Source organism: Lasiosphaeria miniovina, assembly GCF_030549165.1.
Source record: "Lasiosphaeria miniovina strain SMH2392-1A chromosome Unknown B0T26scaffold_1, whole genome shotgun sequence".
Classification (NCBI taxonomy): domain Eukaryota; kingdom Fungi; phylum Ascomycota; class Sordariomycetes; order Sordariales; family Lasiosphaeriaceae; genus Lasiosphaeria; species Lasiosphaeria miniovina.
In genome coordinates this window covers 2393207-2415086 of record NW_026848220.1, presented here as the reverse complement: position 1 = coordinate 2415086, position 21880 = coordinate 2393207, and the positions used below count along the sequence as shown (strand labels likewise).

At 55.3% G+C, this 21880-nt stretch overlaps 7 protein-coding genes across 7 annotated transcripts; 4 read left to right on the top strand and 3 right to left on the bottom strand.

Moving 5' to 3' along the window:
* Positions 1 to 130: 130 nt before the first annotated feature.
* On the bottom strand, positions 131 to 1732 carry B0T26DRAFT_745643 (WD40-repeat-containing domain protein; the record flags this gene model as incomplete). Its single annotated transcript, XM_060444593.1, has 2 exons — positions 131 to 216; positions 277 to 1732. The coding sequence occupies 2 exons, from the start codon at positions 1730 to 1732 to the stop codon at positions 131 to 133; spliced, it is 1542 nt and encodes a 513-aa protein (XP_060302485.1).
* A 3156-nt stretch (positions 1733 to 4888) lies between these two features.
* B0T26DRAFT_745641 (ankyrin repeat domain-containing protein) lies at positions 4889 to 6229 on the top strand (the record flags this gene model as incomplete). Its single annotated transcript, XM_060444592.1, has 7 exons — positions 4889 to 4940; positions 5046 to 5071; positions 5155 to 5283; positions 5340 to 5429; positions 5623 to 5860; positions 5932 to 6026; positions 6179 to 6229. 7 exons carry the CDS (start codon positions 4889 to 4891, stop codon positions 6227 to 6229), a joined length of 681 nt encoding a protein of 226 aa, XP_060302484.1.
* A 297-nt stretch (positions 6230 to 6526) lies between these two features.
* B0T26DRAFT_28683 (TATA element modulatory factor 1 TATA binding-domain-containing protein) lies at positions 6527 to 9678 on the bottom strand. Its single transcript, XM_060434170.1, has 3 exons — positions 9332 to 9678; positions 7774 to 9260; positions 6527 to 7711 (listed from the first exon to the last, which is right to left on the bottom strand). The coding sequence occupies exons 1-3, from the start codon at positions 9507 to 9509 to the stop codon at positions 6722 to 6724; spliced, it is 2655 nt and encodes an 884-aa protein (XP_060302483.1). The 5' UTR covers positions 9510 to 9678; the 3' UTR covers positions 6527 to 6721.
* Positions 9679 to 11197: 1519 nt separating this feature from the next.
* B0T26DRAFT_633791 (alkaline phytoceramidase) lies at positions 11198 to 12792 on the top strand (the record flags this gene model as incomplete). The annotated part of the gene is made up of 6 exons (XM_060436570.1): positions 11198 to 11293; positions 11451 to 11637; positions 11738 to 11877; positions 12004 to 12184; positions 12263 to 12409; positions 12638 to 12792. The coding sequence occupies 6 exons, from the start codon at positions 11198 to 11200 to the stop codon at positions 12790 to 12792; spliced, it is 906 nt and encodes a 301-aa protein (XP_060302482.1).
* Positions 12793 to 13820: 1028 nt separating this feature from the next.
* B0T26DRAFT_633119 (Prefoldin) lies at positions 13821 to 14627 on the top strand (the record flags this gene model as incomplete). Its single annotated transcript, XM_060436509.1, has 3 exons — positions 13821 to 13850; positions 14027 to 14193; positions 14444 to 14627. The coding sequence occupies 3 exons, from the start codon at positions 13821 to 13823 to the stop codon at positions 14625 to 14627; spliced, it is 381 nt and encodes a 126-aa protein (XP_060302481.1).
* A 2549-nt stretch (positions 14628 to 17176) lies between these two features.
* B0T26DRAFT_736508 (uncharacterized protein) lies at positions 17177 to 18716 on the top strand (the record flags this gene model as incomplete). The annotated part of the gene is made up of 2 exons (XM_060443332.1): positions 17177 to 18403; positions 18477 to 18716. The coding sequence occupies 2 exons, from the start codon at positions 17177 to 17179 to the stop codon at positions 18714 to 18716; spliced, it is 1467 nt and encodes a 488-aa protein (XP_060302480.1).
* A 1612-nt stretch (positions 18717 to 20328) lies between these two features.
* On the bottom strand, positions 20329 to 21462 carry B0T26DRAFT_745636 (mitochondrial carrier domain-containing protein; the record flags this gene model as incomplete). Its single annotated transcript, XM_060444591.1, has 2 exons — positions 20329 to 21356; positions 21426 to 21462. 2 exons carry the CDS (start codon positions 21460 to 21462, stop codon positions 20329 to 20331), a joined length of 1065 nt encoding a protein of 354 aa, XP_060302479.1.
* Positions 21463 to 21880: the final 418 nt, after the last annotated feature.

The following is a 21880-nucleotide window of genomic DNA, read 5'->3' as shown; positions in this document are numbered from 1 at the left end:
CTAGAATAGACCCAGGTCCAGAGAAGGGAGGAAAAGAAGCATGGGGGAACCCCGGCAGATGGTGATCAGAAGCATTTCATTTATGTACTGTACAATACAGATACGGGAGTGTACTCTCCAGCCAGGAGTCCTAAAACTTCCGCGTCGCAAACGCCGGCTTCCAGTCCAGGGGATGTGTCTCGGGCGTGGCGTTTTCGTCGGCCTTCCAGATTTTGACTAGGAATTGCATTAGTATTCAATTTGAAATCTATTAAGGAGAAAGAAAAAAGAACTCACTCGTCTTGTCAGTCTCGCCACAAATCAAGCGTGTGCCTGACAGATCAAACATGGAGCTCATAATGCCAGACTCTGCGTCGAGAGAGCCAGGCTGGGCGATGGTATCCAGGGCCTGGAAGCGGTGGCCAGACTTCCAGTCCCAGAAGCTCATAGACCCGTTGTCGCCGCCCGAGAAGAGGATGTTTTGGTCATTAACCGAGAGGGTATTAATAATGGCGTTGTGGCCGTCAAAGTTCTGCATGAACGCGCCCTCGGGGCACTTCCACTGCTTTATGCTCCCGGTGCTGCCCGAGGCAAATGTGAACTCGTTGGGGTGTGTGGCGAGGGCGCGCACGCCCTTTTTGTGGTGCGTCAATACGCCCATGGTCTTGCCGGCGGCAAGATCCCACATGCGCACCGTCGAGTCGAGGCTGGCCGTGACGACCTGCGGGTCGGCCTCCTGGCAGACGAGGCTGGCGATAGTGCCGGTATGGCCCGACAGCACGTGCACGTTGCTGCGGGTGCGCATGTCCCAGACCCGCGCCACGCCATCGCGGCCGCCCGTGACCAGTACATCGAGCGTGGGGTGCAGAGCCAGCGTGTACACACCGCTCAGGTGGCCGTGGTAGTGGCGGATCACCTTGTTGGTCTCGAGATCCCAGCACTTGACCATCTTGTCCTCGCCGCACGAGAAGAGGTAGGGGTGGCGGGGCGACACGGCCAGCCCGCGCACCGTCGAGATGTGGCCCGTCAACGTCAGCTTGAGCGCGCCCGACGCCAAGTCCCAGATTTTGATTGTGCGGTCGCCGGCGCCTGACGCGAACCACTTGTTGTCTGGCTCGATGGCAAGCGCGCGCACCCAGCCGAGATGGCCGGAGATGACACGCATAAGCTTCCACGGCGGGTGCCAATCTGGCCGCGGCTGCACGAGTATGTCGGACCGCTGCGCGAGGCTCGTCTGATATGGCTCGTTCCGCTGCTGGGTCTGTGCCGGCTTGCCCGCGGTGCCGGGTTTCCGGGAGAGGACTAGGGCGCTAGAGCTTCCGCCGAGGGGTACTGCATTTTGGACGGCGGGTATGCCCTCGATCAGCTTGCGCGCATGCTCTTCCGACTTGGAGGGGGCATCTTGGGCGGCGTTTGGCCTGGGCTGCTTCTTGCGCGGGCCGGCAGCGGGGATTTTGGAGGCGAGGGCTTCGGGGAGTTCTAGGACATCGCTGTACTCGGCGTGCAGACGGAGGGACAAGGCTGTTTTGGTGACGTCGGGGTCTAACGAGGCCAGAGCCGGGTCGAGCTTTAGGCGCTTCCTCCCGGACGAATTTGGTATGGTACTGGAATAGATAGACTTCGAGCTCCGCGCATTTTCGAGGATCAAGGCCTCGAGGCGGCTGAGGCTGCTGTCGTTGACATCTGCGCTTGTGTCTACGTCTGGAACCGGGTGGCCGCCAGCGACCTGGGCCGACAGGGTGGACACTTCCATCTGCGACGATGTCGATTAATTGTGTAAAGACTGGTTCTGCGTCGTGTTTGGGGCGTCGGCGGCTCTGGAGGTCAGGTCGGTCGGATGTGCACGTTGTACCTTGTTGGAAATTCAATGCGCGGCGGAATCGCGGGCTGCTTGTCGCGTCGTGGACTGAAGGTGCATCATTAGGGTGTGATTCCTTGGCCATCTCAGTGCGGCCTCAGTGCGCACTGAGGTACAAAAAAGCGGGGCTAAAATGCTTTGTACCCGTACTAGTCCCTTTTAGGCAAGCGGTGTAAAAAATATCCCTGCATCTTTTCTTCTACTCTGTACGCCTTCTTTTTCTTCTACTCTACACCTTCTTTTCCAGCTAGCCAACCAAGCCATGCAGAACCAAGCCGACTGGAAAGACCTCGAGGGTCTTCTCGACCCTGAGATCCAGCCTATTCTCGATGAAGCTCAAGCTACTTTCAGCATGGAGTCCCAAAGCCAGCCGATTGAATCCCAAAGCCAGCCGACTTCCCAGTCCTCCCAGCCCTCCCAGATACGCCGAATCACACAGGGAAACTTTGCCTATACATCTGAGATGTACGAAGCTATCATGGAACTTTTCCGGGAGCGGACAGTGGCTGGTGACTTCAACGTCCCTCGCGCAGGTGCCCAAGCAGTCGGGCTCGATATTGTTGCTACCAAGATGAAGGAATTGTTTCCAGCCTTTCCTTGGGAGAGGAAGAAGATTAAGATCAAGTACGATTCCGAGAAGAAGAAGTACAGGTACTACCTGGAGTGGAAGAGCATTAGCGGTACTTCTTTTGACGAGGAGGGTAGAGCTATTGGCTCTGACCTTCAGAAGGAGACCTTCCTTGCCCGGTATGGTAAGAATGCAAAGTTCCTTTTCAACGTCGGCCTTCAGAACGTGGATCAATATGCCGACATCTTTCCTAACAAACGAGCAACCTGCGAATTTGCCTACGATGCGATCGATCTAGCAGACTTGAGCTCCGATAATGAAGAGTCTAGACCTGAAGCGGCTGATAGCGATATCCTTGCAAGACTTGTAACACCACAGCCTGGCTCATCTGCTTCAAGCCGTATACGTGGACAGAAGCGGTCTATACGGGAGGTTGAAGAAGCATCTCTAGGCAAGAGCTTGGAGAGGGCAGCAGCTCGGCTAGCAGTAAATGCCTTGGAAGAGAAAGAAGCAATTGTCCAGGCCCTTTACAACATCCAGGATTTTTTCCAAACCGAGCCGTCGTTGAAGGACTTAACACCTATTCAAAAGGCTCGGTTGATTAGCAAGATCAACGTTAGCCGTGAAGCAGTCACTTGGAATACTCTACAATCAAACGAGTTAAAGGCAGCCTATATTCAACTTTGGCTTGAAGAGTTAGCTTAAAGAGATGTAACTAGTTCTATTGAAACTTTGCCCACATCTTCCTTGCTGCAGTTGCTCGAATGGCTTCACTCGGGGTGTTTGCCACTAGATATATTGCTCTCTCTCGGCAGACTTGTAATATCTGCTGTTCTTCCTGACGCCTTACTACTTCAGCCTCGCCATACTGTGCTTCTGCCTCTCTCTGGCGTGCTCGTTGTTCGCTAAGTAGAATGAAATTGACCAACCCAGTAACAGCATATATAATACGCGTCTGGTTCTTCAACGAATATTCTGGACCGCCACCCTTGTTGAGGATCCGGAACTTCCTCTTGGCTAACCCAAATGCTTGCTCAACCCGAATCCTCCATCTTGAATGGCGGAGGTTGTAGAGCTCTTCAGCATTTTCAGGTCGCCTCTTTGCAGCTCGCTACTCCTGGAGATGATAGCAAGTACGAGGAAACCCAATGACAATCCCTTCCCGCATATTGAAGCCACTATCGGCTAGGTAGTATCGGTTCTTTGGGGGCTGGAAACTCTTGCTTGCAAATACCCGGTTAAGTAGGGTAACATCATTAATAGAGCCTTCAGCACCAGCAAGGACGTATGTAAATGTCCCGTCGAATCTCACAGCAGCAAATACGTTTTGTGTAATATTACCTTTGCGGTCGAAATACCGGTCTTGAAGATGCTGAGGGACATGTGCTGGTATGTGTGTACAGTCGATAGTGCCGATACAGCCACTAAGGGGGCTGGCATGGTCGTCTAGCTCAAGCTCAAGGTAGACGTATTCATCCTCGCCGGTCGGCTGCTGGACAAAGGCAATATGAAGTTGAACAAGAGCTGGTAATACCTTCTTCATGATCTTGGCTACCGTACCTTGGCTGATCCAGAAGAAGTGTGCGGTGGCTCGCTGGCTTGTGGCTTGGGCAAGGATGTATATGGCGACTAGAAGCTGATGCTCGATAGTAAGCTGCCTTCCTGCTACCATCCTGGTATTGTCTTTGACCCATGAGGCCAACTCCCGAAAGGTAGCCTGGTCCATGCGAAAAAGCTCGTAGAATAGCTTTGGGGAGCCTTCTCGTAGCTGGCAAGCCCAGGAGACAGCTCTCGCTGTACTACCAGGGTGAATAATTTCGCGGGCTGCTCCCCGCCAAGCTCGTCGCCTACGTGACTGGGCGACGAGATGGGCAGCTACTATGGCTGCCCATCTCTTCTTTTTTTGGTGTGATATTGCCATGTTGTGATGTTTTTTGTAAGTTGTACTAAAGCGCACTAGAGGGTCAAGCTCCAGTGCGCACTGAGGGTCCAGTGCGGCAGAAAAATCAGTTCTAGACCCGCTAATCTCCTATTTCAGACGAGGTACATGTTGATTTTGCACTGGACCGCACTGGCGCTAGTGGTGGGGTTATCTATAGTCTATTTAGGCTTAGCGCAAAAGATAAATAAAATTTCATGGCCTTCAGTGCGCACTGAGGCCGCACTGAAGGGCAAGGAATCACACCCTTAGCCTCTGTTTCCGGGATGATGCGCCCTCCAAAAAAATTCTGGGCCCGATACACCCTGTTGGTGTGGCTGAAGCTTCAGCTAGCGTGAGGCTTGACAGCGCCCAGCCCGCGGCACCGGCTCGCCCGCCTACCAAACCGCACAGTGCGAGGCTCCTTGCCAAACCACTAAATCCAGGCTTCTCGGAAGGCATCACTTACATGACGTTGGAGGTTGACACTTTCAGGTAATCACGACAAAAAACTATTTCTCATATTCTCAAGTTGGTTTATTTTGGCGGCACCTGAGCTATCAATATGGCGGCAGAGTCGAAGTTCGCCATCCACGCGGCCGCTCGCGAGGGCAGGCGTGAGTTTGTTTCTACCTTACTTCAACTCTATTCCATGGATTCCCCGCCTGCCTCTCTCTCACCGTTTACTAAATTGTTATAACCCATTACTTACAATACAACAGTGGCCGCCGTCGAGTCTCTCCTAAATGTGAATACCCTCATCGCCTCTCATAGACACATCCTGAGGATCTATCGCTGTTTACCTACTGGTCTGACCTTCCACCAACGCAGGCGGATCCAAGGCTCGCCCGTCTCAAGGATGAAGATGGACGCCTCCCCATACACTGGGCGGCATCTTCGAACCAGACCGAGATCGCAACCCTGCTAATCCAACAGAAGGACTTCGATCCTGATGCTCAGGTACAGCCTCTGCCCGTCACGGGTCACACAAAGCATCCGACTGACACCAAGCTAAGGATGACATGGGATGGACACCGCTCATGATATCCGCGAGTGTCAAGGACGGCGACAAGATTATCGATCTACTCCTCTCCAAGGGGGCAGACGTAAACCAGACCAGTCTGTCTCCTTCTCTCCTTTGCACATAGCAGTACCAACCGCCGTCTGCTAACACTTGTTTTTCTTTCTGGGTGGAAAAAGATAACACCGGCCAGGTAATCAAGCCCTTTGCCTACCATTATCCTCCAAGCTCAGCCCTTCCTGTCTGTCAACAAAACCAACCCACTGACCACCACACAGACGGCGCTGCACTTTCTCGCCTCTAAGAACAACCTAGACGTAGCGCGCAAGCTCCTCGAGCAGAAGCCACCCGCCTCGACGCGCGTGCGCGACAAGCGCGGCCAGTATCCGATTCATCGCGCCGCGGCCGTAGGTTCTGTCCCAATGGTGAAGCTACTCCTAGAAAACCGGAGCCCGTTGGACGCGACGGACAGCGCAGGCTATACGGCGCTGCATCACGCCGTGGCCGAAGGGCGCGGTAAGTCCAGCCAACCCCCTATCCCCCTTCTCCTGTCACGACTACGCTGACCAAGTAACAAAATAATGCAGGCGACACGGCCGTGGCACTACTCAAGGCAGGCGCCGCGACGGACAAGAAGGACGCAGACGGGTGTCTAGCTCTAGATCTTGCGCCGGACAGTGACGTGAGTTACTTTCCGCCTCTCTACCACATTTCATCCCGTCACCCCGTCACTCCGTCACTCAGTCACCCCGTTACCCCGCCACCCTGTCATCCACCCTATAGTCTCTCAAGAGACTCGACACTAACAATGTGATATGCCCACGATATATATAGGTGCGCAAGTTCATTGAGCGGGAGGCGGAAAGGGATGGGATCGCGATTTAACTCCAGCCCTCTCCCCACTTGTCCAGCCAGACTTCTAAGCGGCCTGCCGTGTGGGGGGCAACAACGCGGGTACGGGGAGGAGTTGAGGTGGTAGAAACACATGTTATTTACATCCGAGATGGACGGATGGGTGGATGGACTAGCAGCAGCTACTTGACCGCCGCCATTCAAGTATTCTTCTTTTTTAGACAACGTGGTCAGCCGGCCATCTGCCTACCTTAGGTACCTAGCCTATCTACCTCCTCACGTAGCTAGCAAATGCAAAGACTAAACCGGTCCCAATGGTGTGCATAGTATACAGAAGTAAAAGGCCCAAAAATCCATCTTGTCGCCTACTTCCTTCGTCTCCCCAACATAAAAAAAGAATTTCCTAATACAAAAAAAGGGATGGATGTATGTCCCCCGGCCTCCGAATTTTTGAAGACTCCTTTTATTTCTAGCTGTCACTGCCTAGCCACCTCCTGTACGTTCTCTTCTACATTGATATCATAATCACTTGATGGTGCGCTCGACGAGATCCCTATACATGGCCTTGACGTCCTGGACGTCGGCCCTGAGCTCGTCGACCAGCTCGCTCTTCTCGCCCAGCATCTCCAGCGTGGTCTCGTACCTGGCATTGACCTCGGCGACCTCGGCCTCGAGGTCGGCGACGCGCTTGAGCGCTTCCCTGCCGCCCTGGGCCTCGCGCATCAGGGCGACGATCTCGGCGCGTGCCTCGTCGCGCTGCTTGGAGATGCGGGCGAGTTCCTCGCGTGCCGCCACCTTCTCGCTCTCGAGTCGCCGGATCGCCGCGCTCATGCGCTCTACTAGCTGCACCGACGGCCCGGCCGCCACCGTCGAAACTGACATCATGTCCTGCAGGACCTGGTGGGCCGACGTCGACGACGTCTCCATGCTGTCAAACGTGTCCTCCCTGTGCAGCGGCTCTCTGTCGGGCGGGTAGCCCATCGCCGGCGTCGTGTGGAGCGAGTCTGTGATGGGGCTGAAGACGCCGCCGCTGCCAGACTGCGCCATGAGCGGGCGCGTCAGCGGTTGGGCCGAGGGGCGGCGGCTGAAGCTGCGGCTCTCGCCTCCGCCGGCGCCCGCGTCGCTGTTGCTCGACGGCGCCGACGCCTTACGGACGGCCTTAGAGGTGAGGCTCTGGATTCCGAGGAAGTCGGTGCTGAAAGTGCGCTGCGGGGTTGGCAGCTGCGGTGACTCAGGCCGGCTGTCGCTCTTTAGAAACGATCCGCCAGGTAGGTCTTCTAGCCAAGACCGGCGTTCGGCGGGCTGCCGTAATTGCCGGTCTTCTTTATCTGCCTCCCACGCCTGTTTCTGCTTCTCCAGCTCCACTCTTGATTTTGCCAGGGCCGCTTCGGCCTCCTCCGCTCGCCTTTTTAGCGAGTCGAGCTGTGCTTGGTACGACTTGACGTCTTCTTGGATGTTTGGAAGCTTCGTCTTGGTCTCCTCTAGCTCTTCTTCTTGGCGCTTGGCGCGGATGGCCTTTAAACAAGTTAGCATACGGGGCGTGTCGAGATATGAAGCAACAAACGAAATATTCTTACCGCCTCGCGAGCCTTTCTCCGCATGTCAGACTCGCGCTGTAGAGCATCGTCCCGCTCCTTTTCTAGGCTCCCTATCCTAGCTAGAAGCGTCGCCTCTATCCCCTGCCAATTCTCGCTAGCAATCGAGTACTGCGTCTGCAGCGTCTCGACCTGTCTCAGCAGCTTGGCCTGCGAGTCCCCAATGGCGCCCGATGAAGCCTCTTCTGCACGGATGCGCATGGCCTCGAGCTTGCTCTCCATCACCTGGGCCTCAGCCTTCAGCTCTAGCTCCAGCGCTCGCGCCCGCTCGTTGGCACGCTCGGCCTTCTCCCGCAGGTCGTTGGCCTGGATCCTGGCCCGGTCGGCGACCAGGTTCTTTTCGACCTGCAGGGCCGCCACGGCCTCCTCGAGGTCGGCGATTTTCCGACGATCCTGGTCGCGCGCTTGGTCATTGACCTTTGCCGTCATGGCTTCCGCTTGCTCGCTCGCCTTTTGCAGCTGAGTCTTAAGCTCGGCGATGATACTGTCCTTGGACCGAATCTCGGGCCGCAGTGCGCCGAGTTCTCTCAGTGTCTGGTCTAGCCGCTTCTGCATGTCGTCGTTTAGTTTCTCGAGCTCATCCACTCGACGGACTTGCCTGCGCAGATTTTCTGTTTCTTTATCTGATTTTTCTTTTACCGCCTTGAGGGAGTTCAGCTCCTTCTCATCGTCGGCAATCTTCAACCGGAGCCTCTTCATGATGGTCCGGTGCTTTTGCTCGGTGCTGGCTAGACTCTTGCCCTCCTCCATCAGCTGGGCAATCTGCTGGTCCTTTTCTGCCAGCTTCTTCTCGAAGCTACTAGGTGGCGCGGCCAAGGCCGCTTTCCTTGCCGAGTCTGTTGCTTCCCGTGCGAGAAAATGCAGCTTCGCCTCTAGAGCGTCTATGCGTTCTACGTAACCATGCACCTCTTCCTGGTGCTGGAGCTGTGCATCTTCGGCTGGTGTGGCCTCGTCTTTGACCCGCTCCTCTTCACCATCCTCGTTTGAATCTGGCTGAGGCTCCAATTCAGGGGTAGGTTCTATCCTCATCTCCATGACTGGTGCGCTTTCTGGGGGGGTGGTTATTGGAACCAGAAGCTCCGGTAGGGTTTGCGCGCCATTGGCCTCAACAGGCAGCCCCTCTTGTGCTCGATCCTCTCTGTCGGCCGAGCCACGTGTTTGGCTGGCCTCAATAGCGGGAGTAACTTGGGATTTTCTCGCGATTTCTTCGGAAGCCCGCGCAGAAGATATCTCCTTTGCGGCCTCTTTCGTGATCGGGCTCGGCCGGTCTAGACTCTCGGTCGAGGCGCGGCTCGGGGCGTCGATGCTCTGGCGCGGACTCGCCTGGGAGGATATGGAGGTCCGGGCTGCCGGACTATCGGGCGGCTTCGGAGCGGCGTTTTGTGCGGCGGCTTTGGCCGCCATGGCCCTGGCGAGCCTCTCTTGGAGGCGATCATTGGTGCGAGATGATGAAGCGGTTCTGGAGGGACCTGCATGCATCGGTAACTGTTAGCCAGGACCAAGCTTTCAGGAGGACAGGGTGCTCGAGGCGCAAGCATACCGGGACTCTGTTTGGCCGGCGCTGCTGGGCCCGATGCGGGCGCAAGTTTTGGGTCCCTCGGCTGGCCGGAACCGTCCTCGCCATCAGCAAGGATATTGTCTAAACGGGCCTCAACACCGGCCACGGCTTGCGAAATAAAAGAGCCCCATCGCGACGACTGTTTTGACGGCGCCGCCATGGCTGGATGACGAAACTGAATCCGCAACAGATACACGGTGGCGTCTGGCCATCAAAAGGGCAAGGATGACTATAGGCAGGGGCGTTTGGTCGTCACATCTGATCCATTTAAGAGGCGCGGGCGCGGTGGTGATAGGTTGTCGTCGCGTTGGCCTGCTCTAGGAAACAAGTCCGAGAGAAAGAAACAAATCTCAAGGATCAATTTTTGGCGAGTGTTGTGCCGTTGTTAGCCTCCCTCGACTAACAAGTTGGCTGCGGTTCTGTTTTGAAGTCCACTGCAGTATTAGTGGACCAGATAAGGCATGCCGAATCAATCAGCATAAGCCGACCCCGTATAGCTTCAAAGAATCCCAACCGAGAACAGCTGTCCTGAGAGCATGACGCCGTCCTGGTCCAACGGCCCAGCAGCTAAGCCTCGTATTCCAGGCCCTGACACCTGGTACGGGTCAGGCAACCCAACCGTCAGCAGGTGTAACCCCTGCCGAGTTTTGGGGTGTACTGTACTAGTAATACTGTACGGGATCGTACTGTACCACAGCCCTGTCTTGATTGAATTGCATCCAACTTCGGCATTGCTAAGTTGTTCCTGCGAGTGTGGAGCTCGAGGCACGGACCAATTCGGCACGCGCAAACGCAAAGCGAAGTAAAGTCAGTGCCCGCCCGCCGTTCTAGGCAATCCACAAATTCCACTTCCACGGGATCCGTATCCGTAGTAGCAATAGAATTGTAGGTCGTCATTGGCAGCTTTCGAGTTCCTTTGCTGCTCCGGACGTGCCAGTGGCTTTTTTAGTCGATGCACTCGGCTCTCAAGCTCTGCAGCCGGTTCTTACGATGCATAACAGTACCGTAATGAAGATGCAAGCCGGCGTGAGGCACCAAACGCCGAGAAGCTACAGATCGGCTGTTTCGTTGTTTCATTGTCGCCCAGGCCGCTAACCAGAACCTCGTACAGCGGCACAGTCGCGGTAATTTTCGACGAAGCATTGGAACATGCCCGACGAAGGTCCACGGGTACTGTTACCTACCTACCCACCTACGGCATAGATGGGTGGAAACTTCCATATTTACGCGGATTGGCTACCTAATGGTCTTTATGCGTGTATTGCTGCCGTAGCGCAACAACAATCACTGTGAATCAACGCAACCCTTGTCGGTAGATCTTGGCGCAACTGGAAGTAGGCAAGGCTCTCTCACCCGGCGTCCTTTTTCACGAGCTTGCAACTCCTAAACCCCTTTACCCTCACGCCGCACATGGTGTTGTTCCTCTTCTAACGAAACCAGCATCCTCTCCCACTGCTCCAGTGTTGGATAAATCCCAGGCAGCCGGCGTATAAAGCTAGTGTTGGTTTCAAGATCTATCACTTTCACCTGTGCACGTACTTCGGACGGGAGGTTGTCAAACTTATAAACCGGACCGAAACAGCGACCACATCCGACTGAGGCAACTACCTACCACGCACCTGGCCCATTCTCTTCTCCGTGCGAACTTGGCCGCAGACCACTTGCCCGGCCTCAAACAGGTCACTCTCGAAAAGTGAAAACGAAACCGCCACACCAAGAAGAAATATTCAGAGAAAAACTCACAAGCCGCCCTAGATTGTTTAGAGGAGCCCCACTTCCGGTTTTCTGTTTCTGCGAGGCGCCGTACTTCGGTCCCGCCGGGGAAGAACTTTTGAAGGCCGCCCCGACATGGCATCGGCAGTGTCGGCGTTGCAGATCCCGTACCGCGAACCCCGGGACGGGTTCTGGGGGGAGCAGACGTCAACTTTGAACTGGTGTGAAGAGGTATGTGAAATGCCTGCCGTTGGGCGTGAAGGATGTCCATGAAATTATTTTTACCCTGTCTTATAACTCGTGCCGTGTGGCTCCCCCTGAATTTTACTTTGCTCTCCCTGGTTGGCTCGGACGAACAAGCTTACACGCTCGAACTCAAAACACACAGGACTACAACGTTACCTACTATATCGCCGAGGTCGTGAACACCCTCACCAACTTGGTATTTCTCTATCTCGGAGTCAAGGGCCTGCGCAATGTCATCCGCCATGGCCACCCGCGTGTCTTCATCTTGGCCTTCCTGGGTTACATGACAGTCGGCATGGGCTCCATGGCATTTCATACAACCTTGTGGTGTTAGATCCCCCTCCCCCCCCCTCCACTTAGCCTCTTGGTTCTCTTTTCGTGCCCGTAGTTGGTGCTTTTGCCTGCTTACCCATTTTGTGTGGCTCACAGACTCTATGCAGCTAGCCGATGAGCTGCCTATGATATACACAGTTTGTATCTTGTGCTCCAATACATTCTCTCACGGCAAATCCCCGAGGGGCAGGATTCTGGTGGGAGCCGGTTTCTTCGGGGCCGCTGCTATCATCACGGTTCGTTACTTGCAGGCTCCCGGCTCATGATGGCTTCCCTACCGTACACCCCGAGCTACTAGGCATATTGGGCTCCCTTGATATTGCAAGTGAGACTGTTGACTGACGACTATCTGTTGCGTGCAGATCTACTACCTATACGCCAAGGACGCGGTGTTCCATCAGGTGGCATACGGTCTGCTGTCCGCTGGGGGTACCTTCTGGGGCTACTACCTCATGGAGGCTCAGCTGCGGCCAGCCCTGAAGAAGCGGAATCCCGACGGCTGCGGCCGCATGATGCGGGAGCTGTGGGCATTTTCTCTCACAGGTTCGTTCACGATCCCTTCTCTCGTCTGTCTTGCGAGAGAAACCGAGAGGAAGAACAAGAAGCTGACACACCGTCCAGGCCTATTCTTGTTCCTGGGAGGCTTCTTTATTTGGAACATGGACAACATATTCTGCCGCTACCTCGTTACAGCAAGAAACCAAGTGCTGCTCCCGTGGGCGGCGCTTCTTGAGGGACATGGCTGGTGGCACATTCTGACGGGCTTAGGTGAGAGAGACAGAGCCAGCGAGCCTCGCCACCTACTCCATAATTAATAAGACCTTGGGGTGAACCAATGATGCTAACAAAAATGTCTTGAACGCAGGTGGTACGCATCAGCCACATTCCTCTTCTCCCCTTTCTTGACTCTGACTCTTTTCGCCCTGTCCCCGAGACTCTCTGTGCTCACCTACTTTTGCAACCTCAAGCCGGGCCACTAACTTGTTCGTGTAACAGCATATTACTTGATCCTGCAGAGGCTGTATTTGGGCATCTTACTGGACGGCAAGGAGAGGGAGTTCAGGCTGCAGTGGGACTCACTGTATTCCATACCACAGATCGTCCCCCAGCCGGCTAGAGGTTCTCGGGCGCAGTCAAAGAAGACGCAGTGAGATGCGGCTCAAGGCCTATACAGCAGCTCCCGTCCGTCCCAATGGAGAGGGTGGGAGGCTGTTGGGAGACTGCTGAAGGCTTTGTCGGGAGTGACAACACTCGTGTGGGTTCAAATTGGCTCGCCTTTGACTTACTGCAGGTTGTATGTAGTCTTTAATGTATAATCCCAAGTAGGATGGGAAAGGCAGCTCAAAGCGACGGTCAAATCCCGAGACGGAGAACGGGAGGCGCAAACTAGCGTGTGGAGAACGGGGGTTGTGCCGATGACATGCATCAACGATATCTGCTTGTAAAAAACTTGAAGGAGGGCGGTATTGGGCAGTCTTTTTGTTCATCTGTTCAGCCCAGTGCTAAGTAGTAATGCCGTGCATGGCCTGCCGTACGCATCTTATCTCTCACCCAAGTAAGTAAGCGCTTGTCTTGGTCAATGAAACGTCCATCGCAAGCTGAAGCTGGCGGCGGACCTGACGAGCATCGCCCTGAACCCTTTCATTCCCAGAAAAGCAGCAGGTGCGTGGGCACTCTGTTAGAGACCAAATTTCAAAGCTATTAATTAATGCTACTAACAGCCAGGACGAAGGACAGTCGCGGCTGCTTTTTTGGAATTCCTGTGTCGCTGTCGGGGCTGCCGTTTTTGACTGGTCGGCTATGCCGAATTTGATTCGCTGCTAATCTACACTTTTGCTAATCTACACTCGCGTAGGTGAGAAGCGGCCATGTGTTGCATTGGCGGGGTTTGGCACTGTGGCGACAGGTGCGGGAAAGCCTAAATTTCCAATGAGCGAAAACTTCCAGATTTGGGACGGGGAGCCTTGGGGCCTCTCCAAGCCGAAACCCACAACGCGTGATTACTTGCCGATTGCACACGCCGACAACGTTCCGTCTTTTGCCACAACGTGGTGATTACAAGCTTTCAAAACGCCTTCTACTTAGTTTCTAATCTCAGGACACTGCAGGAGGCGAAAGAGAAAAAGAAATTCCGCACCTACACCACTACCCACCCCCTTGCAACAGGGAACCTGACAAGATGTCGATATCAAACGAGGCGTTACAGAAGGTACGAAACTACGGGCCGACAGAATGGAATGCAGTCAGGCATCAACACCTTAATCTTATCCCCCCCGTCTCATTCTCTCTCTCATGTCGTGATGCAAAGAGAGACCAAAGTCTGGGGTGAGGCAGGTAGGGGCGAACCGAAAACTAACTCGACGTTACTCATGTATTACTGTATAGCTGGTGAAGGAGATTGAGTCGCAGGCTATGGCGGCACAGCAGCAGATTAGCCTCGTCCGCACGCAGTTGTCGTCGAAGCAGCGCGAGATGCGACTGGTCCAGCTCACCCGGAGTGAGATCTCGACGTTGCCGCCCGACACGGCCGCGTACGAAGGCGTCGGCAAGATGTGGGTGTTTACTTTTCCCCCCCTTTTTTCTTCTTCTTCTTCTTCCTCCCCCTTTGTGCCTTACCTCTGACTCACACACTCGGCTGTGTCCCTACCACTACTCGGTCGGCCAGTCGTTGTCGATATGGCACTCCTGTTTGCTTGTGCCCAATATGCGTGCCCCGCATCTCTCTGCTCCTCATTTTCCCCCTTTCACCACCCCGATGCAAGGAAGAGAGTTTGTGTCCTGATGCCCGAGTTCTCGCTACAGGTTCGTCGCCGTGCCCGTCCCCGAGCTGCAGGATAAGCTGGGCTCGTCGATGAAGGAGATGGAGGGGGAAGTGGAGGCGATGGGCAAGAGGTTGCATTACCTCGAGACGACGGCCAAGAACAGCCAAGAGCACATTGAGCGGATGCTCAAGGGAAGCGGGGGGAATAGTTCTGTAGGATTCTAGGCTATATTGTCTAACTCTGACAAGCAACTTTGGTCTCTTCGTCTTACACCCTATCCATCATAAGAGGATTCCCCACCGTTGATACTGTGAAGAAGTGCCCTAGGTCCCCTTGTCACGGCCCCAAATGTTGATACCAACCGGGATAAATGTGTGTGTGGAAACGGAACAGCCCGACGCGGGTGTTGACGGCGCGGAGCGCTGACCCAACGAAGAGGTAGCTGGAAGCTGATCGAACCCAAATACTCTTTACACTGCAGGAATACTATGTATGTACACTTCGCAGCGAACTGAGATAAAGCTTGGTAGCTACGAGACCTACGTGACCGAAACACTCTCTACCCTGAGACTTGCCTTGCCGGGGAATGAGCTTAAAATGGAGGTATGAATAAACCGAGGGGGTTTCTTTGTCACCATCGCCTGTAAGCTTCTATTCTTGTCCCACGCCACACAGCTGCTAATGTGGATCATGCCGGGAGCCTTGGAAGTAAGGCCAGGGAATCCTTCTACACTATAGATACGGATACTACAGCAGAGTTTTGTGCGGCTGGCAGCTGACTGGGTCTCCCAAGTGTTTGGGCTGCCGCCCAAAGCGCGGCCTGGGGCATTTGCGAGGTACCCCTAGCCGGGCTATATTTGGAAGCCCGTGGCTATATCTAGGAAAGGTCGTTAGTATAGACACCGGTATAGTCTATAAACTCGGCCGATAACCGGTGAGAGTGGCTGTTTAGACTCTTGGAGGAGATTGTAAACTTGCCTCTCTAGTAGAGCACTAGGGAATAAGAATTACCGGGCTTGCAAACTTACCGTACTCTGTATGTACTCGACCGATGAGAAATGGGCAAATACGCGGAACATAATAGTGCATACTGTGTGAATTAAGTGCTGCAGCTACTTGCTGCGTGCCCTGCGACGGCGCAACTGCCTTCCCAAGTCGGCTCCGTCAGCCAGCCTCAAGCGCCCTCAGTGGTCAGAAGCCGTGTGGGTCTTTTAAATGAAAGGCAGTGATCCCCGCGCCCGCGCTTGATCAAGGTTTGCCCTTGTCAGACCAACCCCTCACTTAGCCCTACGCAACGGGTTTTATCAGATTCAGTTCGTGCGTTGGCTTCTTGCGGCGGCTCGATCCCAGCGGCAGCCGGTTCCGTGGTGTCGTTCGTCGTGTTTTGCGATGGAGGACTGTCCATCTCTCCGTAGTCCGGTACAAACCATCGCACATGGCAGCCATGGTCCCCCATGGTCGAAATTGGCGTCATGGATTCTCGTGGCCACGGTGTGGTGTGAAGGTCCCCTCCCGATGGCCCTATGCGATGTGATGCGATGCGACGCGATGCGATGGGAGGAAGGTCTGGACAAGCCCACACATAGGGCAGGCCCGGCTCAGCTTGTTTCGTCAGCGCATCCCAGCCAGCTGTCTTGATTTTGTCCCCGTATCACCTCAGTTACCCCATGCCCTTACCTAGTACGAGTGCCTTAACATGGACAACTTTGGCGACTCAGTTGTGCCGGGCGGGTGGGCTGGGCTGGGCTGGGCTTCAGTTACCGTTTCCAGCCCCAACGACTGGGCTGCCAGACGAAAAGCCGTCAGTCCAGTCGATGCCGCGGTGTTAGCTGGTAATTACCAGCAATGATGCCGCGATCGAGCGCTGGGCGTCCCCCCCCCCCTCCCCTCCCTTCCCACTTCACCTACCCGTCCGTCTCTCGACGAACAGGCATCCGCTTCCTGGCCAACCAGCGCTGGCCACTGTGGGAAGTTGTGCTCACGCTACGCAACTTGGCCACCCCTCGTCCCCCCGGAGGCACGATACCTCGACGGGGCTCACCTCGCCCGTGGGGCTGGGCGGCACAGTGCCCCTCATCGGCGTCTCGATACCTTGCTGGTACTGCGGCAACTGGCACGCTCCGCCTGTGCCGCACTGTGCTACTTCCAGTTTCCAGTCTTCTTTCCCTCCCGTCCTAGGTTACCTCTCTCTGGCTTGTCCGACTTGCCTGGTAGGAGGTATCCCTCGTTTTGGTGTGCGCGCACTTCATGCAGCCCTCTCTGCTGGGACCCTACTGCCCTGCTGCCCGGCTGCCCTCCTTGCCCTCCCCCTCCACACCCCCTGCCATGCCCTCCTCTCGCTCCCTCCCCAGGCCTGACCGCCCGCCGCAGCGCCGAATAAATGGTGGGTCACACCCCGCTCTGTTGGCCCGGCTTACCATTCCTCCTGACCCCTCCGTGCCTCTACCACCTTCACCTTCCAGGCCGACAGAGTCTGCTCTAAACCAGACCAGGCCCCCAACTCAAGTGATCTGGGCCCCAACGGTATACCTCTTGACCCTCTCTGTATAGACTGGACTCTCTGTCTGTCTGTCTTCTCTTGATCAAGCTTCTTAGCCGATCACCCCTGGTCTTATCAGTCAGACGGTAATACCGGGCCGAGTGAGATCTCGCGAGACTTACCTCTTTAGCGTCGCCCTGTCTCCGTCTCGTCCTCTCCTCCACCGCAGCAGCAATGTCTAGCTCCTACGACTACAGCGACGACGAGTCGATCGACGTCCGCGTCCGTCGTGTCATGGCCCGTGACCGTTCTCCCGGTCCCCGTCGAGGTCCTCCTCCCCCGCCTCCAAACCCCCATTACATCCAGACCGTCACCAGGGACGTCCGTGACACGCGGCCCACGGGCTACTACAACCCCGGGCCCAGCTACCTCCAGCCTGAGCGCACCGTCGTCACCACCCGCTCCAGGTCGCGGGAGCGACGGTCCACCCCGCCCCAGGGCCCCCCCGCCCAGGTCGCTCCCGTGGTGATCCACAATATCCAAAACCGCTTCGAGCATTCTGACTCGGAATACTCGTCAGATGAGTCGTCGCATGTGTCCAGGCATCGTCATGGCCACGGCCACGGCCATCGCTCGCATAGCAGGGTCCATAGCCGCCGCTCGTCAAGTTCGCACAGCTACATTGACGATGCCAAGGATAAGTGGGAGCTGGAGAGGACACGCGAGCAGCTGAAAAACCTGCAGCTCACGCGCCAAAAGCAAGACGAGCAGGCAGCCGCCGACAGGTACTACAAGGAGGAGGTTGAACTGGTCCGTGCCCGGACTGAGCTGGGCCACTACCGTCAGGAGGAGGAGATCCGCAAGCTTGACGAGAAGTACAAGGCGGACTCCGAGGCGCGGCAAGCCAAGGAAGAACTTTCCCGGATTAGGCGCCAAAATGAAGAGGATAAAAGCGAGAAGCAACGCAGGGAGGAGGAAGACCTCCGCCGTGCCAAGGCCGAGCTGGAACGTCGCAAGCGCCATGACGAGGATGAAAGACTAGAGCGAGAGTACAAGGAGGAGGAACAGCTCCGCCGTGCCAAAGCTGAGTTGGAGGCGATCCGTAAGGCCGAAGACAAGAAGCATGAGGAGGAACGGATCCGACGCGAAATAGAGCTGAAGAAACTTGAGGAGGACAAGAAGCGACGGGAGGAGGAGGAGCGCAAGAAGAAGGAGGCCGAAGATGCCATTGCCGCATACAAGGCCAAGGAGCTCGAGCGCCAGGAGAAGGAGAAGAAGGAGAAGGAGGCAGCCGACAAGGAATACCAGCGCCGCCTCCAGGAGCACCTGATCAAGTCTGGCCTTGACGAGAAGGAGATCGCTGCCATCCTCGAGAACAAGAAAATCAAGAGGAAGAAGGAGGAGGAGGAGGAGGAGGAGAGGGGCAAATCGGTTGCCCGCCCAACCTACACGCGCATGTCGCTGCGACACTTGGACATCGAGACGTTGCATTTCTACAAGCTCGACTGGGAGTACGATGCTGTAAGTTTTTCTCCTTTTTTTTTGGGGGGGGGGGGGTTCCTGCAGGAGAGCAACCGCTGACAGTCGTTCAAAGGAGCCGGGTTACATCCTGATTAAGCGCTGGGTTCCCGAGCAGGAGCAAGCCATGCTGTGGGAGCATACGCGCCGGATCCGCGTCGTCACGCAGAAGCGTGAGAAAGATGTTGTCCTCAAGATCAAGGACAAGAGCAGCGACGATGACAAGTACGAATGGGTGCGCAAGACCAGCCACAGCCGCCGCCGTAGCAAGTCGCCTGGTCTTCTGATGTATCTTGCGGGCGCCCGTCCGGCATGATCAAGAGGCTTCACAGCCTTTCTTTTCTTTTTTCTTTTTTTGGGTCCTTGTTCTTCCCTTGTTGACTGCCACGGGAACAACTAGAGAATCCTCATGACCGTATCACGTGCCACGTTCTCCCCCCTCACAACGTTGTGCATTTGAGACCTCGGACACTCCCCTCCTTTTCTTTTCTCCTGTCTATTTCTTCCTTTCACCCGATAAATGTACATGCCGGTCCTGGGCTTGGATACTTGGTCTTGCTTAGTCTTGCTTGGTTTTTTCAGATTCGATGCTAAGCGCGTATTTTGCCATGTTCTCGCCGCAATGGGAGGATAGGATGGAAGGGTTGACTCACGAGAGACGGGGATGAAGGGGAGAGGAGCGGAAAACGTGGGTGAGGATAGGGCGGGGGTATTTGGAGACTGATCGAATACGGTGGTATGAGATGCATGAAACCATGATGTTTTTGTCGTTTATTTTCGCTTTTGCTCTAGCTTTCTACGAGTCGAGGTATTTATCTGTTCGCTTATCTCTCGGTCCCTCTTGTCTGAGTGAGCGTGATTAAGAGTCTTTCTGAGCCGGACATGCATAGTACTTCGTATAGCACTAGTGTGAGCGATGATTTAGGTTTTCGAGTATACTCGATAGAACAGCATTGGCTGCAGATTCGCCTAAAATCACGTCCACAGATCGGCGTTATGGTTAGATGATTAAGAGAAGTTTCGCTTTCCTCAACGTTCTCGACGCTCTCGATGTCAATCTGTTCTTTTAATCTTCAGGCACCTTGAGTTTTCCGAAACATCTCTATACGCATCCAATCATTATCATTAGTTAACACTTGGCCCGGCCTCCGGATATGCTGCACGATGACGATGACATCACGAAAGTCTTGACGTTTCATATATTTCTACAGTCTGCTTGTAACTTCCTGCTGGCGAGTACGAAAGCTCGTTTCCGTGTGTAATTATAGCTACTAGTTATAAGCTATCTCTCTGGTTTCTCTAGGCTTAGGTTTGGGATTAAACTGACATTCCGAACAAGATCCGGAAGGATGAGTGCGGCTATATAGTTTTACGTTACTAGACCCATTTGCGAGTGAAGGATGCTAGCACGACTTTAAGCACAGAGCTGCGACTGGAAGATGCTCTTGTGCTACAAAAGTAAGTCCTACGGCAGCAGACAATGCCTAACCTGACGGCTCCTCTGAGCTGTTAGCTTTGATGCGTGGCGTGATTAGAAGATCTGGAATAATTAAGTAGGTCTGAGTAGGTAGTCAAGGAGAAGGCCGATCCGAAGAATGAACTTTGTGTTATTTGCTTTTTAAAATTGCCATTTTTCTTTAATCGTTTTTATACCGACAGGGTATCTATGGCCGTGTCTATTCCCTCAAGCCAGAGGTAGCAGCGGACTAGGCAGCTAAAGATTAATATGGCTCGAGTCATTTTTGTTTTAATACATGCCAAATTATCTGTCTGTTTGTCTGCCAGACAGACAAGACTGGCTATTCTCTCTCCCTCCCCTTCTGCGGGGCATACGCTTGTTAGGTTAGGTTGGGTTAGGTGATGCTGAGTTTCGGTTTAATTATACAACGAGACAGGCTTTAAATCATACACTCGTACACAGATACATATCACAGACTCCTCTGCGCGGTGCGGTCGCTCCAGGTGACCTCTGCGCGGCGGATCAGCTCCTCGTAGACGGTCCAGGCCAGGGCGGAGCTGAGGGCCTTGCGGCTCATGCGCAGGGCGAGGCCGTCCCACAGGGCGCGGAACCCTTCCTCGGCCACCAGGCGGCGCCCGGCCTGCACGAGGTTGCGGTATGCGCCCGGCTGCAGTTGGATGCGCGTCTTGACGGCGTCGAACGGGTTCGAGATGATGCTGCAAACTATCCCGGACACGGCGCCCGACGCGAAGTTGATGCCCGCTGCGCGGGACACGCCCATAGCTTGTGGACGGGGAGTTTCTGTTGCCGTCCCGTCACTTGAGCTCGTTGTCCCACCGTAGAGGGCGCTCAGCCGCCGCTTGCTCTGCTCGTAAAACAGCACGTACAGACCGGCGTAGGGTGCGTCTCGAATCGCCGTAGCCCCGAACCCCGCGAAGAACCCGCGCAGTCCCTCGGCGCGCGCCATGTCTCGCGCGGCGCCCGCCAGCGATGTGTAGGCGTACATGCTACTCTCATAGCGCACTTTCAGCACCGTCAATGGCATCAGCACAAAGCCGGCGAGTGAGCGGGCCACGGCGCCCGCGGCGAGGTTGCCCGTGTTGGAGAGTTTCGGGAGGGACGACGACGACGAGCCAGTTGCTGCCAGACTGGCAGTGTCGGTCAGAACGGGCAGTCGTGCACGCGCGACGTTCTGCCGGATCGCGTTGAGGCTGCTGAAATAGATGGCGGACCCAAAGCCGGTGCGCAGCGCCGACGGCAGCGCCCCGCGCCATAGCGCGGGTATGAGATGCGCCGACGACGCCCGCAGCTCCGCGATGGCCGCACTCAGCGTGTGTCCCCCAGTGCTAATGCTGCCGAGGCCACCGGACAAGCCTGTAACGCCGCTCCCTCTTCCTGCCCTACCGCCTTGCTGCACTCGTGTCTTGAGTAGATCGATCGGCTGTAGAAGCACCGCCGAGAGGACGCCGGACCCGAGGCCGGCTGCGAAGTGGAAGGCTGTGCGGATATCGTTAGTAAAATCTCTTTGCCGTCTTGGGCGGAGGAGTGAAAGGAGGTAAAACGTACACGACTTCGAACGCACCGTCGGTGAGCCATTGGACATGGCTGCGCAGTGGGTTCGAGATTATTGTTATTGGTATGTTGGAGGTCACGCGCTCCCGTCCTCCAGCTGTCTCGCCCTCTGTTGCTGCACTATTGTTGCGAGTTGGTAAGGAGATGCGTATAGGGTGGACACCCGAGCTCGGTCGTAGCAGGCTAATAGGGAAAGATTGTCGTCGGCGCGGGAGGTAGGTCTTAGAGCTTGTGTGTGTGCAGCTTGTAGAGGTCTATTATTGGGTTGGTGGACTTGGAACTGTCCATGGCAGTTTCTGGGTTCGTGGATTAGAGGCAATATCTATAAAGCTAGGAGCCCATTTGGCGGTTGCTTGTCCCTTCGTTTGTTTCGCAGTTGCAATTGTGTATCGGGTTCGTGGGGAAAGGTGCTGTACTCTAGATTGTGGCGAGGCAAAGAGAAGCTCTCT